Source organism: Chiroxiphia lanceolata, chromosome 6, assembly GCF_009829145.1.
Source record: "Chiroxiphia lanceolata isolate bChiLan1 chromosome 6, bChiLan1.pri, whole genome shotgun sequence".
NCBI lineage: Eukaryota > Metazoa > Chordata > Aves > Passeriformes > Pipridae > Chiroxiphia > Chiroxiphia lanceolata.
In genome coordinates this window covers 27,174,715-27,191,941 of record NC_045642.1, presented here as the reverse complement: position 1 = coordinate 27,191,941, position 17,227 = coordinate 27,174,715, and the positions used below count along the sequence as shown (strand labels likewise).

Genomic DNA, 17,227 nt, shown 5'->3' with positions numbered 1-17,227 from the left:
TTTCAGTTTGATGTTCAAAATATTAAAGCTGTTCTGTCACTTGAAACCTTTTATCTATGTTTGTATGAAACAGAAAGAGACTGAAAGTCCTTTGTCCCATGTGTTGATTGGACAAAGCCTTTGAAGCTCTTATGTTAACTATTTCAGGTTCAAAAGCAGAAGGGAAATTTCAAGATAATATAAACAGCTCCAAGGAGAAAATGTCTTTAACTCATGACTAAACAAGCAAATGTATATTTTCTGTTTCAAAAAGATGACCGAACTTCTTCATGGCAGGAAAAATAAATCCATCTGATTTTGCTTTAAGCTGTCCTCTTTTTCAAATGCAGCAAGGGGCTCCAGTTCGTTTGGATGATGTAATTCGACTGTTCTGCTTGAATTCTGCTCCCTGTTGATGTCATGTCACTGCTAGCCAACTATTCAAAGAGAAAAGCAACTTCTAGTTTAGACTAGAGCATGGGGAGGCTGAGGTTTATAACAACCCAGCATCTCGGGATGCTGGTTTAAATCCTCCCAGGCAGAGTTCAGCTTTAAGAGAAGCTAAAGCTCCATCCACCATGGACCCCCCCGCCTCTGGGTGGGTGGCACCCCAGGGCAACTGGTGACAGCAGTGCTGGCAAGGCAGGTATGTAGTGGGCAGGGGAAGGGGGTGCCTGGGGGTGGTGAGATCAAGTCCTTCGAGGGGAAAAAAACTGAGAGAAGTATTTGGCTATTTTGGGACAAAGTTCAGCTGAGAGGCCTGTGAAAGCAGGAATTTGTGCATACTGAGCTGGAGGTTGCCATGCCTCTCCTAAGCTGCTTTTGACTAACTCCCTAACTTTTCTTTAGCCTTAGTATCCCAAATGAGTGAACAGCTTCTTGCAATAATTACTGTCTGCTCCTTTCTGGTGTTCTCAGTATCCAAGATATAGTTCCACTGTGCCACAATGAGGTTGAAGATTAGGAGTAATTCAAGATGTGGTTATGAAATATTCTGGGATTATAGTTCTTCTCACCTGTGTCCACCCTGCCTTGACAAGACTCAACATCAGCTGTTTGAAGATCTGAGGAGGGTGGCAGTGGGGGGCAGGGGGGGGTGGGCAGGGGGCTACCTGTGGGACCCAGGGTGCTGGCCCCAGGCAGCAGGCTATTTTCTGTACTTACTTGGCACACTGTGGGCTACAAGACTGTAGCTCTGAGAGGAGGCTGCCATTCTACCCCACAGAGTCAATATCCAGATGTTTGTTGTTTTGAGACTCTTACATGGAAGCAACATGGCTGGAGACATAGTAGGGGATAGAGGGCTGAGCTATCATGCACATGTTTGCACTTAACATGCTTATTTTCTTTGAGATTTGGGGATTTTCACATACCTTCAGAACAGTGTGTATGTGAAGCATACATAACAGAGGGTGATGGACTATGCCAAACCTCTCACCTGAGCCATGTGAATAAACACAGCCCTCTGCAAGAGCATGGCTTTTAAATCGGAGCTGGCTTTGCTCATGAAGGGCACGTTAAGTTACAGGACGGTTAGATGCAAATGACCTTCAATAGGGATGCTTTGGCACATGAAGGCATTTACATCCAACTGTATAAATGTATTCTTCTCTGGCAGACTCCTCCATCCCAGTGGGCAAGGGCAATGATTGGGGCAAAGCCAGTGCTGCTGCCTGGAGAACAGAGCCAGGGATGCCATGGGAAAGCTCATGGTGATCAACCCTCACTCAGGTCAGGGGTGGGAAGGATGGGAGTGGAAGCAGCAAACTCAGCATCTACAACCCTCTATGAGTCCTGTGACTGTCGCTTTTATGCTCTTTATGACTGGGGGATTAAACATTTCTTTCCATCTTAGAGAGCAGCTGGGAATTCGCATGCTGTGAGAATAGGACAGTGATAATATTTAAAAAAAATAAAATCAAATATATAGAAAGGAAGTGTCATGTCCCTCTTTGATTTACATGGTGTTGCCAGGAGCAGAGGGGGAAGGGCTACGGGCAGAGGAATTTTGGGGCTGCAAACCAGGCTGCTTCTGCACAAGATCTGTTTGATCTCCACAGTCTCTGTTTCCCTCTTTAGCAGAAGATTGTGGGCAGATTAAAAAACGTGTTAAAAACCCTAACAGCCTTTTGTGACTGCTACTTTGCAGAGAGGAATCCTGCATCGGGGTCCTTCTTGTTAAAAACAAGAAAATGCTGCTGCCATCGAGGAAAACCACTTTGGGCTGAAAACAAGACAAGGCAAGGGTGCTCTTTAGGCTCTTCTTCCTGAGGTCAGTGGCAAGGCTCCTCTTCCCAGATCCCTCTGGGAAACTGCACACAAATATTGTTTTGCCTTTCCTCTTACTTTGTTAGGATATAAATAACTGATGAAATGGTTTTATTTATCACTGTCACATAAGTGTCCACCATTTAGCTTTGAACTTTAGATGGATATTCAGAAGGTAGTGAAATTTTATACCATATCTCTGATTGTCTTTTGTCATAAAAAGCATACAGTGATTTGCACATTTAATCACATAGGTAATAATTAACTTGCAATAGGGAGAAATGCCTGCATCCAGGGCAATTCACCTACTGGTCCTCTGCCTGCTATATGAAAGGAGCGAGGACATTTTCCCAACACACACAACCTAGCCAACCTGTGCCGGATTTAAACGGACAGCCTACAATCCTACCTTTATAAGAATGTAAGTAACTAAAAGTTAATAGTGGATCCTGTCTACCTGGACATCAGCAAGGCTTTCTGCACTGTCATTCATGAAATCCTCATAGGAAACTTCAAGAAGTGTGGGTTGGATGACTGGATAGTGGGATGCATTGAAAACTGGCAGAGTGGCAGATTCCAGATGGTTGTGATTAGTGGTGCTAGTGGTGTCCCTCAAGGTTCTATACTGGGCACAGTGTTGTTTAACTTGTTCATCAGTGGCTTTGATGAAGGGGCAAATGCCTCCTCAGGAGGTTCACTGATTGGCATTACAAACAGGCAATAAACTTGTGGAAGAGATGTAAACAGTTGCTGAATTTGTATATCTTTTCTCCTGTCCTCCTATCCTCAATTAATGATAGTTAAGAATTACATTGTATTAGTTACATTGTATTACAATGCATTCCATACATTGTCATACAATACACTCTATTGTGTTACGTTATATTAATTGGCTAGTCCAGGATATGAGTACAATAATTTGAAGGGAATATTTTGAGAAATAGCTGTAACATAAGTATTCGATTTTTTTATTTTTAGCTGTTTTATGTGACGCTATGGATGACATTTCTCTAGGGTCCATATGAAGACAGATTCTGCTGATCTCAAGTTTTATCTGTATTGAGTTTTGGGGGGTTGTTCATTTCTTCTTATGTGTTTCCTCCTGTCCCTTTTGGATGCTAACTAAACTACACTCGCCAGAAGGGGAAAAACTGCTATTCCCTTACCTCATCTCTGAGCTGGACATCTTTACTTACAACTTCTGATTTCAGATGTCTACCTATTTTCTAACAGTGGTTCCCAGCAGCAGCTCTGTGGTTTCTGGCAATGATGCCAGGTAACTATGTTCCGTGCTTATGCGACCTTGTAAGTGACAGAAAGGACTCACTGCTATCTATATAAGTCACTGGAATTATCTTCCCTTTTGTTATTAATGAAAGTCCATCAATAATAAACTTTGGAATCAGGTGGCGTTTCCAGCTTGACTCCAGTTTACCCTGCCAGCAGCAGATATCCGTGAACAAAAGCTTCCTCAAACCTGTGCTAAGTGCTGAGCAAATTCCTGATGTTTGACCTTTTCGTTTTCTGTATCCAAATTTAACCACTTGGATATTACTCTGGTGTTTGTACTCTCTGTTGTACTTTGATTTTCAGACTCCATTGTCAGGTTCACTTTTCCAGGTAAGAATTCCTTTAGAAAAGCAACCTGGGATCAGGCAGAGCCTTTAATGCAATTGTGAAAGATACTCTTTATCAAAACATCAGAACCTGGATGATTTTTCACTGGTTTATAGCAATTTTGGTGCAGTTTATATATTATTTTTGAGCATAAGAATTGAACAACTCCTGTGACAACCTTTATTCATTGTGTTCTGATGGGTTATTTCCTTCAGATCAGATGAAAGGTTCATAGGTAGATCATAAATATTTGCTCTCTGTTCCTGAAATCAAAGGTTGCTTTTCATGAAAACAGTGAGGTGAATGTAGGAGTGGATGTAGTAGAAGTCATTCTTTAGAAAGACCAGCTGCTGAATGTCAGGAAGGACTTTTTCCAAACCTGAGTAAGTGCAATTTCTTTCACATTCTTTGATTTATTCTTTTTTCTGTAATGTACCATTATAACCAGTTTTGGCTATAAACACTGCTTTTACATCCTGACAATGCGGATAATCTATTACAAATCTGTCTTATGATAATCATTTACCAATACAGGGAACATTTCTGATTTAATTTAATGAAACAGGTGAGCTGTTAAGTGAGATGGTAGCTCAACAAATAAGCTTCCTTTGCACCTAAATGGAACCATTACTGTTATTATTCAGCATGACTGTGTTGCTTGGATAAAAACACTTGAAAAAAATAAAGAAAAGAAGCCTGCAGATATTCTCAGAACCATTTGGCAAATTCACAAATGATGTAGGTTAACTATAGGGGTTATTACAAATGGAGAAAGCAGGCAGAGCTGAACCAGCACCAGATAAGAAAGTGTTTTGATGATCTCTCTATAATTCTATTTCAAACTTTACTAAATTATTCCTTTCCTTAGGTTTTTATTTATAGTCATGATCCTTTCCCGTGTTATTGCTGAACTATCAGGCTTCAATGCTGTCGCTGTTTTACAGAAGTCAAGCACTGGGGATTAAGAAACATCTGCCCCAAAAAACAATAATAAAAAATGCAGTAACAAATGATTGCTTCTGCATTTTCCATACCTTTCCATATTGTAAAATGGCAAAATTCTTTATACTTATCAGAGCACAGAAAACTATCAGGCAAGCAATTTCCCATTTGCAGTGGCTGCTGTTGCTAGTTCCCTATTGCAGTCTTCTCATGCTAGGACATATAATGTCTTTTTTCCAGTATTTTATGCTTTATGGATTTAAAGGGTAGAAAGCCCAGAATAACTCAGAACTTGGCCTTTGCAAAACAGACTTGGAATTTTGGGAAGCAGGTCACACTGCCACAGTTTGTCAGAGGTTTTAATTGTTCATTCCCTTATCTCTTTGCAGTGGGTTGACAGCAGTGTTTTTTTTCTGTAATGTACCATTATAACCAGTTTTGGCTATAAACACTGCTTTTACATCCTGACAATGCGGATAATCTATTACAAATCTGTCTTATGATAATAATCATTTACCAATACAGGGAACATTTCTGATTTAATTTAATGAAACACTCTCCCACCACTACAACAGGTTTCTTGGTTTTGGAGCCAGGCTGTTATCCAGATAAAACTTACAATTGTGGCGGTAGTTCAAGCAGATGATGTTTGGTCACTAAAGGTGTCTGTAGCTGTGGATCTTAAACTGACTATTTTTTTTAAAGTTATTATCTTGCATTCATAACAGCAAGGTCACTGCTGTTGCAGATTTACTACATAAGCCAAGTGACTTCAGAAGAGTTGCTCACATGAGCTGAAATCCAGTTTATTGTATCATAGACTCTAAAGGGAAACTCCTTGTTTCAAATCTCTCTAAATATTCAGCATGGATGAGGCAGACAAGTCTGTGACAGCCTAGGGAAGAGGAATACTACTTCCTGACATCCAGCCTCGGACCTTGTTAATATGATTATGTATGATATGATTATGTGTCTCTATCATTACAGTGATACATATGCAAAAACTGAACTCACAAGAGGAAAGAAACAAGTTGGTTCCATTTCCTTTCTAAGAAGCTCTTTGATTACTGTTGGAAGTACCGTAATTTGAAAGCCAACAGCAGAATCTCAACCAGTCCTCAGAGAACATAACACACTTTCAAGTACTGGATTGGAAATGATTTGCAGATTTCTCTTTCTAATGGGGTCTAAGGTCAGTTCTCTGTCATGTGCTTCAAGCACACCCAAGAAAGTTATTGATGGCTTGCATATTGTGGTGGTCCTCATGGGAACTCTGCCCTCATGAGTGGAAATTGAGAGCAAGAAAGTCAACCTACACAGATACATGTCACATTTTCATCCTGAACAAGAGATGTATTTTAAAAGTGTGAATGCAAGTAAGTTAAGAATAAAGGTAGTGACATTAAAGTGCAAAGTACAAGCAGAAGGAAACTAAAGTATTCTACTGGGTGTGGTATTGAATCCTATGCCTGTTGGTGCTGGATTTCCTATATACACTGGGTGTGTGACTGTTTTTTGTAGGTGTCCTGGTAGATCTCTTCATCACTCAGCACGCCACTGAGGTTTCTGACTTCCTAGATGACCATGGGTACCGAATATGAAAAAGATCATATCAAAAAGCTGCAGGAGCAGCGTATGTCCATGCAAAAGAAAACCTTTACCAACTGGATTAACAATGTCTTCTCCAGGAATAATGTAGGTAACTCCTTCAATCTGACGATTCTTTGGGTTTGTTTTCATTTTATTTCACCCACTGTATTCTTTTTTATGTTTTTTTTAACATTTGTTTTTTCTTGAGTGTTGGCACTATACATATAGGCAAGCAAGGAAAGCTTTGACTAACTGGAGTCCTACAGCCTGTGTCTTTTACCTCACATCTGTCTCCATTGTTTATGTTAACAGTCTTCTCTAAAATCAAGATTCATTTTTGTAGAATGTATAAACCTATCATAATGTGATGTCCATTGTATATTGGTGATCCTCTCAGAGGAAGCTCCTTATTTGTTTCTTTTTCCTGTTAAGTATCTGCAAATGTTTGCGTTTCCTCAAACAATGCTCAATTCTTAATTTCCTGGTCAAAAAATAAAATTTCTGCTTTTCCTGATCAGTTCAGCTTGAACTGCTGCTCAATAGCTCTGAAAGAGTAGCTTTAATTCTAGCAGTTTCAGATATACTGCCATGCAAGTACAGACCAGTTTGTTTTCAGTAACTCTCAGACTTCCAAAAATCTTCAGAATTAGTGTGCAGGCTATTTGGGTGTGCAAGGTAACTCCAACATATTCCAAGTCTCCAGACCTACTGCAGATAAGCTCATTTCAAAGTACAAATGATGTAGCTGTGGCACAGTAGGGAATGACATCATCCAAACCAAATTTTCTTTTCTACAGACTGTAGATGATAGTCATGAAAATGGACCTTGAGGACACCAGGTGGGACCAGGCCTCTTGGGCCTATTCTAACTCATCACTATTATATAGTGTTTCAGTACTAGATGGAGTTTTTTCAGTGTAATGTTTTAAATTTGTGATTAGTACAATGGCAACTGCAGAGCAAAATAAACTCAAACTTATTTTTCTTAACTGGAGAAAACAAATGCAAAACACATTTTGATTTTGCCACCTGCAGAAAGTTAGGTTTTTATGGTGTCGGAAATTACTTCTGTTTATCCATAGATAATTTCTCATTTTAAAAATGCCTTCAAGTTCAAAGATTAAAATATCAGTCTTAACTTCCTGCAATGTACTTGTTCATGTATCATAAAAGCATGGGGGTAAAAGCCTGAGAGAGCTTTCCAAACCATATATGGTAAGAGACGTGCAGACACTGAGAGCTTATCTAGGTCTTCCTGGCAATGTAGTCTCAGCTTTCCAATACACACTGTAACGTGATTGGATCATACTACGGGACACTGCAGTGTTCCGAGTTATATTGTTGACTGCTTTAGCACTAAGAATGCTATTAGATTGAATTTGTTAAGCAATGTGTGACTCGTATCTTTATGAGAAGGATGATGCAACAAAACTATTAAAACTACTGCTGAGTGAGGCATAAAACAGATATATGAAGTTTGTCTCTTTACAAGTTTAAATGGAACTGTTATTCATTTATAGAAGTGTCACAGAATAAAAAAACTTTAACTTTTTTTATTGTAATATACCATAGGCAGAATTTTAAGTTTGTTTAATATGCAAAAACCCAAAGCTGGCAACTAAGCAGGGAGGGGGTTTGTGGAGATAATCACTCAGATAAAGTTGTAAATTCTTGTTCCACACACAGTACAGACTTCAAGACCCTCTGAGTTGCTTCTACTTTACACTTTCAGTGTTTTCTTCTTTCCCTGGAGAAAAGATCTCCTAAACTGATTAATGTTTGATCAGGAATTAAAAAGCACATGTCTGTTATCTGTCCTGTTTTCCCCCTAACATGTAAGTATTCTCTGAATTAAAAAATATACTACTTTAGTTTTTTTTTCCCTGAAGACAAAATGATTATTTACCAAAAGTCCAGAATCACAGTAAATTACTGTTAGGTGTGTGGTATGATTTTAATGTCACTTCTAGATGGCAAATGGCATAAGGCCAAAAGGAAACACCCAAGGCAAGTTCTTGTTCGGTCAGAGTACACACTATGTCATGTTGTATCACCTAAGCACTGGGTGACCTCACTACTGGCAGCAATGAAACACATTTTTGTAGAAGATCTTAATCTTTCACTTAGTGTTAGACTCTGGCAAAAAGTATGGAGACTCCAGGTGGTAGCACAGGTCTAAGCAGGATGTGACAAATTTTGTTGAAACTATGGAGTAAAAATCAAGTCATTGAATGGGATCATCAGCCCAATTTTTAAATGAAATGCATTGCTCAGAATAAAACAATGAAAATATTAATTTGAACTGAAATAAAAAATGTCAGCGCTTCCAAAATGTTAGATTTTGGAAATGCTCGGATGTTTTTATTTTTCAAAATCTCATGCTTTTTTTCTTTATTTGCTCAGTTGTGGGTTTGTGTTTTTGTTGGGTTGTTGCTGCTTTTTTTACTTCAGCCTACTTTCATAAATTGATTTCTTTTCTGAATTAAGATTCACCACTCCTTGCATGTATGCACTGTCGTACAGAAGACTCAGTGAAACAGCAAGAAAGTGTTATTTGTTTATTTTTAGAAATAGAGGGTTCTGTGTGCCAGTCATTAAGCCAGAATCTGTGTTGTCTGACTGCTCTTCACAGGTGAAGGTTGAGTTAGAAGATATTTACACAGACTTGAAAGATGGCATCTCTCTCATGAAACTCCTGGAGCTGCTCTCGGGAGAAGTTTTGCCCAAACCAAGCCGGGGAACTATGAGAGTGCATTTTTTAGAGAACAACAGCAAAGCCATCTCATTTCTGAAATCCAAGGTAAGTTAATATTGATATTAGAGATCACTACAGTTTATGGATGTTACTAAGTAAATATAGTATTATGTTCATTATAGTTTCCCCCTTTAATAAACAATAAGATATTCTTTGAAGATAGGGGTCTTATTAAAAGGAAAAAAATACCTCATCAGATTTGAATTTCTTTATTATTTGAGTAACATCATTTATAAACAGCTAATGTCCCTCTTTTTTGGAAGAAAGGAGCATTGAATTCTGTTTCTTTCCTCTCCTTAACCACCAGTTTTCAAAACACGTATAGGAACTTTAAATCTTTGAGACCACCATCCTTTTCCCAGGCTTTTGCTGAAACTCATCCTTGGTGCACATGATGGCTAGGATGTGAACATGGGAATTTTGCAGGTCTGTGGACCAATGAAGAGACATAAACATAAAACCTGTTTCCTTAAGAAAACACCTGAACACCCTTTTCAATAACAGTTTGTTACACTGAGCACTGGACATGAGTGTTATTATGCTGAACAGATATTGGTTTATTAGCAGGTACAAGTAAAAGTGATTGGTCCTGAGAATATCGTAGATGGTGACAGAACCTTAATCCTAGGACTTATCTGGATCATCATACTTAGATTTCAGATTTCATCTATCAAACTTGATAAGGTAAAACTGTATCTTTGTCTTTTTGTCTGATCAGAGCATTTCAGAGACTTTGTAGAGTTTCGGGCCAGCGAGGACCACTTTCATAATGTTTCCTTATTGCTTTGATCATGCAGGTCTTATAATATTATCGAGTTACTCATCCAGCAATTTCTAATAGCGATTGAATGCACTTCCACTTCATAGTTTTGCAAAGAGATTGAACACAGTAACGTGGAGATAGATAGGATATTCATGTTCTTCTACTGATTTTTTTATTGACTTTTGACTTCAGAAAGTGTTTCTCTGTCAACAATTCTCTCTAGATTTGAGTTGCATGCTGCATCCTTTTCTTCTCTGAAGAAGTATATGCTTTTTAAAATTATTTAACTTGTAGTCTAAGTACCTGAAAAATAAGAATCTATGAAGGTATCATGAAATCAAAGTTAACAGTTTCTCACATTAGACCTGAATGCATCATATTTTGGTTTTTTGAGTCCTACTTCACAAACTGAGCTTTGTTTTCCACCTGATTTCTGCAAACCTTAAAGAAGAGAAAATTTTAAAAGCTTTTTAACAACCACATTTCACTTTATAATCTCTGAGTTCATTCAATTTGTTTTTATTTTAGTATAAAACTTCTATTTTCACCTTAAATCTTTCTACGTTTATGTCAGATACAGTCTGCAGGTTATGACTTTGAGCAGATTTGTAAATAGGACAAAAGTAACACGAAGCAATCTTCGTGAACCTAAGTGTAAACTCACTGATGCTACTTCCATATATCTTTCAAGCCAATTTCTCTTAATAGGAAGAATTTGGAGGCAGAGCTGATGTTCTGTTTGCCAACGAAGCCTTACTACTCTGGTGTCAGCATAAAACCGCCAGCTATTCCAATGTAAATGTGAAGGACTTCTCCAGAAGTTGGAGTGATGGGCTGGCCTTCAATGCACTCATACATGCTCACAGGTAAGATCTGATGGATCAGTTCAGATAGAATTGCTCATTGCTCTGGCACAAGTTGTTCTAGGGTATGAATTACAAGTTTTTGTCAAGAAACTGTCAAATTCTCTCTACCCTTTCTCACTAAAGACTCTTTCTTAGATGGGTATTCTCTCTCTAAGAAAGGGAGGACCAAAAAGTCCTGCTTCGTTGTTCCTTTAGTTGGGCATAACAGTGAATTTCCAAGGGAATATCACATGTCTGAACAATGCTCTTTTTCTAAAGTTACTCTTTTAGGGACTGGTTTTAGCGTATGAACTTTGTGAGCATGTATACCTTCTGGTTCAATTGTAACAGAGCAAGCAACTTCTCAGTCTCGTTCTTTCTCCCTTCTCTGTCCCTTTGAAGAAGTGTGAAGAAAACAGCCCAAAGCAGGAGAGAGAAACTACCTATGAGAGAATCTTGAACATTTCTTTGTCCATTAACTGTTCTGCTACTTCTTATACAGGATGCCACAGTGGGATTCTTTAACTTCCCAAGGTGGGAGTCACCTCCCTATTCAGAACTGCCCCTCCAGTGGGCTTTGGTTTTCACACATCACTGAGGAGGATAAATAAGTGAAGAGCAGAGATTTGCTGGGAGTGGTACTTCAATTTCATAAAGGGCAATTTTCTTTCCTTATGTAGGAAAGGGGCAATGCTCTTGAATGAAGTTCAGGGTCAAAGTAATTTCAGTGTTAATCTCACATTCCTTAGTCTAATAAACAGTTTATAGTTTATGATTGGAAAGAACTTATAACAAACATAAATCTTTCTTCCCCTCCATGTCCTGTTCTTCTCCTTGCCCAGGCCTGATCTTATCCACTATAGCTCACTGAGGCAGGACCAGCCCATTAAAAACCTGAACAATGCCTTTGATGTTGCTGAGAAAGAGCTTGGAATCAGCAAACTCCTTGATGCTGAGGATGTGGCTGTGCCCTATCCAGATGAGAGATCCATCATGACTTATGTGTCACTCTATTACCACTACTTCTCCAGACTGAAACAAGGCCAGACAATACAGAAGCGACTTACCAAAGTAAGTGCATTGCTGTCTTCATAAGTTAAAAGTTAAAAATGTAAAGATAAATTTAAGTTGGAGATGTGGGGAGTTCTGTGCAAGCTCACCTTCAGGATCATTTGAACTCAATCAAATGGCACAGACATTTGAAAGACGTTGTATCTTGAGAAGTGCCTGTAGACTCTCCAATCCCTAAGGGGGTTGCAACTGTCTCACCAAAAATGAATCCCTTCTTGACCTCACAGTTTCTGCTTAAGAACTTATATGGCTTCAAGGCAGTTTGAGGCATACAGATCTCAATCATCTTGGGATAAGATTACACAGCTAAGCAAAAGCAGACCTACTCAACAATTTTCTTATTTCATAGGAAAGATGATCCCCTATTCTATGACACTACTTTGGATTTTTATTTCCAAGTCCTCATCCTTTCTTTCTAACTCCTGAGGTACAGAATGGAAAAAAAAACCAAACAACAAACAAACCCCAGACCAAACAAACTGAACAAAACCACAACAATTCAATACCACCACCACCACTAAAAACACTAAAAATGAGAGACTGCTAGCTAAATTGGCTAAATTTTTATTAATATTTTTTATTAAAATTGTATTAAATTTAGCTAAGGTAATTTTTTTCTTTGTTTCCATATACAATTTACCTCACATACAATACTGAGCTATATTGAAAATACTTGCATCCTATTGATAGAAAACTGAAGGAATTTTGTAGTTGTTCTACTGAAGACCACTTTCCTGAGAGAGAATTTTTCTTCTATCTCTAGAATAATCTATTCTGTTTTTGTCAAAAGTACAAAGAAATAGACTGCAGGAAACCTACACATCCAGGATGGGTCCTCCGTGAACATCTGGATTCTGAGATCTGCCTGTGCAGTTGAGAGGGGGAATATATTTCTTAATAGGAGGCACACTAACCCTGACTAAGGCTTCCCTGGTGGTGACAAGGTGCAAAGTAGTGTTTAGTCAGCTGAAAAAGTGGTCTGGGGCAAGAATTAGATGATCCCATAACATGGCTCCCCTCAGCATGAAGCCTGCTAGAGTGCAAGGAGTGTCTGAAGAATGCTCTTTGTCATATGGTTTGGTGTTAAGTAGTCCTGCAAGGAGCAGGGAGTTGGACTCAATGGTCCTTATAGTTTCCTTCCAATTCAAGATAGTCTATGATTCTCTGTATTAGAACAGAATATTCTCAGAAGAGAAACATTAGATGAGAACGGGACTTGGAATTCAGTCAAAGTTTGGACATCGGTGAGGAGAAGGGGCAGTAGGATCTGATTGGTCTACATGAGTCACTGGATATTGGCCAGGAGACACTATTTATCTTTTGATAAACCTGAAATAGTCCTTGAGTCATCAAGCATGTATTAGAGGAACTATAAGGAGCAAGGAAGACATAACTTTTGTATTATGTGAAGAAACAGTTTTCTTACTCTGTCCTTTTTCAGTTCTTTTTGTGCTTCACTGTTTTTTCCATTTATATTTATTATTTCTTTTCTGTCTCTCCACTAATCTGCTTCTTTTTCTCTCTTTGCCTCCTTCCCTATTTTTAGCCTGTCTCTAATATTGCATTCCTGTCTTCCTGCATTTCTGATACACACAAAGGTTCAGAAGGAGAAGGAAACAGATGTTAATCTCTTCATGTCCTTAGTCCTCTCAAATAGGCAGCTCTGAATTTACTAATAGGATTGGGAGGGAAGCCTGAATGTGTCAAGGAAGCCTTTGAGTTCAACCTAAGTGTGTGACCAGGTTGGCAGAGAAAAACAGCTCTGGGAGGTAAATCTCCCTTCCCTCTCCCATGTGAGGTGACCATGCATTTGCTAGGATCTTTCAGCGAGAACTGGGTACAATGGCAGAAAATACAGAAGGGAGCCCTGATGTCACGGGCTGCTTTTCCTGCACTGAAGGTTGGTGCTATTTTACTCCTCTTACACTGTGACCCTTATTCATTGCCAAGTGCACTTTCTGGTAGGTAAAAGCAGATTATCACTTGGAAGGACTGGGTCTTTTCTCAGTGCCATCTCCCTCACTAATCTGCCTGGCTGGAGCAGGCAAACTCAGCGAAATGATAGAGGCAGACAACATCATTCAGCATTAAACCTGACATCTGCAGGAGGGTTACTAAATTAGGATGAGGAAAAAAAAAATAATATGGAGTAAAAATACAAAGATGGAAAAAATGTATAGTGGAAAGAAATGTATAGTGGAAATTCCACTCTAATGCTTTTTATTTCATTATGGATTTCATTCTAGATGTTTGCTCCAGTGTTTACCTGAACTTGAAATAAAGTTAGATCAGGCCACAGACGAAATAGATAAATGTCCTGGACTTGAAAAGTTAGTATTGAATCAGAGTTAGCATCTTTACCAGACTCTGTTGGGCCACCATACATTTTCTAATAATTTATATAAAGAGAAACGGCTCCAACAGAGGAGATAGATTGAGAAGGGGCTGTTTGACCACAGTCTACTGTGTGCATGTGGGAGAACCAGGATCTTGTCAGATGGTTTCCTAACACCCTAAACTGCTGAAGCTAAGAGGGTGTAATTGCATATTAGGACAGAATTGGTTTAGGTTTAGCAACAAAACTGGGGGGAAAAAATCTGGGTTTTTTTATTGAGAAACAAAAAATGTGAACCCTCAGTTTGGGATTCTTGCTTTCTGGTCAGCCCACATAGGAATCGCTGACAGTCTCCACTTACGTGCTGTTTAGTCCAAAACTAATGTTTGCTTGAATAGAAACTGAAATGAGACATTAAATAATATTTATTTACCTGCGTTTCATGGAAGGCTAGTCTATGATTTCATCTGGCCTCAGATGTGACAGCTACCACCAAACCTGTATAAAAATGTGATGACTGCTGAAGATGCTGCTTTCTGTTCACCAACCTTGCTTCATTCTGTTTCTTATGTGGCTTGTAACTTTATATTCCCGTCACAGATTGTGTTCTTCCTGAAGGAGATAGATGACTTGAAGCTTCTGTATGAGCAGATGGTCTCTGACCTCCTGAAATGGATTAAACAGAAGGTGATGGAACTGGATGACCGTCATTTTCCCAACTCTCTTCAGGAAATGTGGTTGCTCATGGCCAACTTCAAAACCTTCCGCACTGTGGAGAAACCCCCCAAATATCAAGAGAAGGGCATGATTGAAGCTCATCTCTTCAACATCAGGACCAAACAGAGAGCCAACAACCAACGACCATACTTGCCCCCAGAAGGGAAGATGCTGCAGGATGTGGAAAAGCATTGGATCATACTGGAAAAGTCAGAGCACAACCGGGGAAAAGCACTGCAAAAGGAGATGCTTAGGCTAGAAAGACTGGAACAGCTAGCGCAGAGGTTCCTGAAGAAGGCAGCCCTGCGTGAGTCCTACTTAGAAGACATGAGGAAAGTTATTGGGAAGCAGGACTTCTGGCCAGAGAGTGTGGACAGGATGGAGGCTGCCAGTAAGAAGCTGGAAGCCATTGTGGCAGATGTACTGCCCAGGAAGGAACGCTTCGCAGCTTTGGATGAAATGGCCACTGTTATTAGCCAAGAGAACTTTCACAGCAAAGATCAAATCTTGAAGAAGTGAGTGACAGTCATGAGACTGTGTGTTGATGGAGGTCAAAATTAGCTGAAATTCTGTGGTGTCATGGAAAAAAATTATTTGTAGTTATAAATCTTAGCTCTGCCCCCTATGAGTAGAACTGGCAGGAATTTCTTCTATCTGTGAATAGTTTCAGCAGATAAGGCAAATGTTTCATCTCCTTCAAAATTCTAATTTTTGCCTTGAATGATCAAACTCTCAGACTGATTTAGGGTGAAAAATAATTTTAAGATTTTTTTTAATATATGAAAATATATATAAAAATTTCAATCAAATATTCTATCTTCCATCAAAAACGTTTAGGTACTTTTTTTTCCCCCATATCAACACATTTCTTTTTCATTCTATAGTTTGAGGAGATAAAAATTGATTAAGGCACAAAGTCTTCTCAGATTGACTCCACTTTGGAGCAAATATTGAGACATTATAACTTCTCTTATTATCCGGGGTTATTATATAGCCTGATTTGTGAATGTCTAAGAATGCCATACAAATTACTTATTTGGTGGTATTTCAAGGCTTTTCTAAGTTCAGACAAAATCAGAAACCTATGGGAAAACTAAGAAAAACAGTTACAAAAGAGGAATTTAAACTTTTTATGGGATCAGATTGTAACATGGTATGATTTAGATTAATATTTTACTTTAAGCAGCCATTTAAACACCACTTCTTTTTTTCCAAGCCTTTCTACTGTATGAAATGAAAGCAATGGGGAATGTCAGGTATGAACATCCATAAAAAAAACTTCGAAATTTTAAGAAGTCTATCACAGTTGATGCACTAGTCAAAATACCTGTAACAACAATGCTTTGACCTGTTTTCTGATCATGACCTGTTCTCTTACACTAGTGCGAAGAGTTGTGCATGTTCATTTAGCTCCTCTAAAGCTACAAATACTGAGAATCCTTCAGTGCTGTCCAGACCGTTTGGTCCAAATCAGTCATTTCTTTCTCTTCCTTTGTAGGCAAAAAACCATTTCAAAGCAATGGCAGGATCTCCTGGATCAGCTGCAGAGACGAGAACAATCCCTGGGTACAATGCAGGAAATTCTTGGCCTTCTAAGGGACATTGATGCCATTACAGAGGAGCTGAAAGAGCTGCAGGTACTGAGCTCTCTCCACCAGCACACAACTTGCACTGCTGCCAGTGTCCCTGGAAAAACTGCCATGTTCCAGGGACTGGGTGGTGCCAAGAGGAGATAAGTCTATCAGCTATGTAAAAATGCACAATTTTTACTTAGATGCCTGACTGTGCATTTCAGTTCATCATCACAGGTAACTACATGAAAAAATAATAGGCTTTGCTATAGGGACTCTCACTAATCAGAAAGCCAGGTATGGTATTACAGGGAGTGCACTGCAGGGTCAAGTAATATAGTAAAATAAAGACAGGAAATAATCTTATCTAAATTTAGAAATGTAAAAGGAAAAGTGGAATAAAATGACCTTCTGTTTCCATTCCATATAATTCTTCTGAAGTAGCTTCTGGAAGTACCTCCAATGTTTATACAGATCAGAACTAGCTCAGGCTTTCAGGTTTATACGCTTGTGAGAAAGAAAAGTTCCACTGTAAATGCACAGTTTGCTTTTAGCAAGAATTTCCAATTGTTACAAGAGTGACAGAGCACAAAGTCTTCTCTTTAGCATGAATAATAATCAGGATCATTTTGATTTTGTAATGGCAGGGAGTATATATCCATTCTTTGTTCTTGAAGACAGAAAAATCCTTATGACTACAGGTTACCTTGTGCCCGAGTTGAAAGAACCAACATGCTATATGAAGTTGTGAATTTCAAACTAAAGATAAGAGCT

At 38.8% G+C, this 17,227-nt stretch overlaps 1 protein-coding gene across 1 annotated transcript in view; it reads left to right on the top strand.

Annotated features, from left to right (window-relative positions):
• The first annotated feature begins 6,390 nt into the window (after positions 1-6,390).
• The window catches only part of SPTBN5 (spectrin beta, non-erythrocytic 5), a 94,350-nt gene continuing 83,513 nt past the window's right edge, over positions 6,391-17,227 (top strand). Inside the window, exons 1-7 of the mRNA XM_032689746.1 lie at positions 6,391-6,501; positions 9,029-9,196; positions 9,716-9,835; positions 10,623-10,780; positions 11,602-11,830; positions 14,766-15,397; positions 16,381-16,519. Coding sequence (XP_032545637.1) covers positions 6,391-6,501; positions 9,029-9,196; positions 9,716-9,835; positions 10,623-10,780; positions 11,602-11,830; positions 14,766-15,397; positions 16,381-16,519 — 1,557 coding nt within the window. The remainder of the gene's footprint in view (positions 6,502-9,028; positions 9,197-9,715; positions 9,836-10,622; positions 10,781-11,601; positions 11,831-14,765; positions 15,398-16,380; positions 16,520-17,227) is intronic.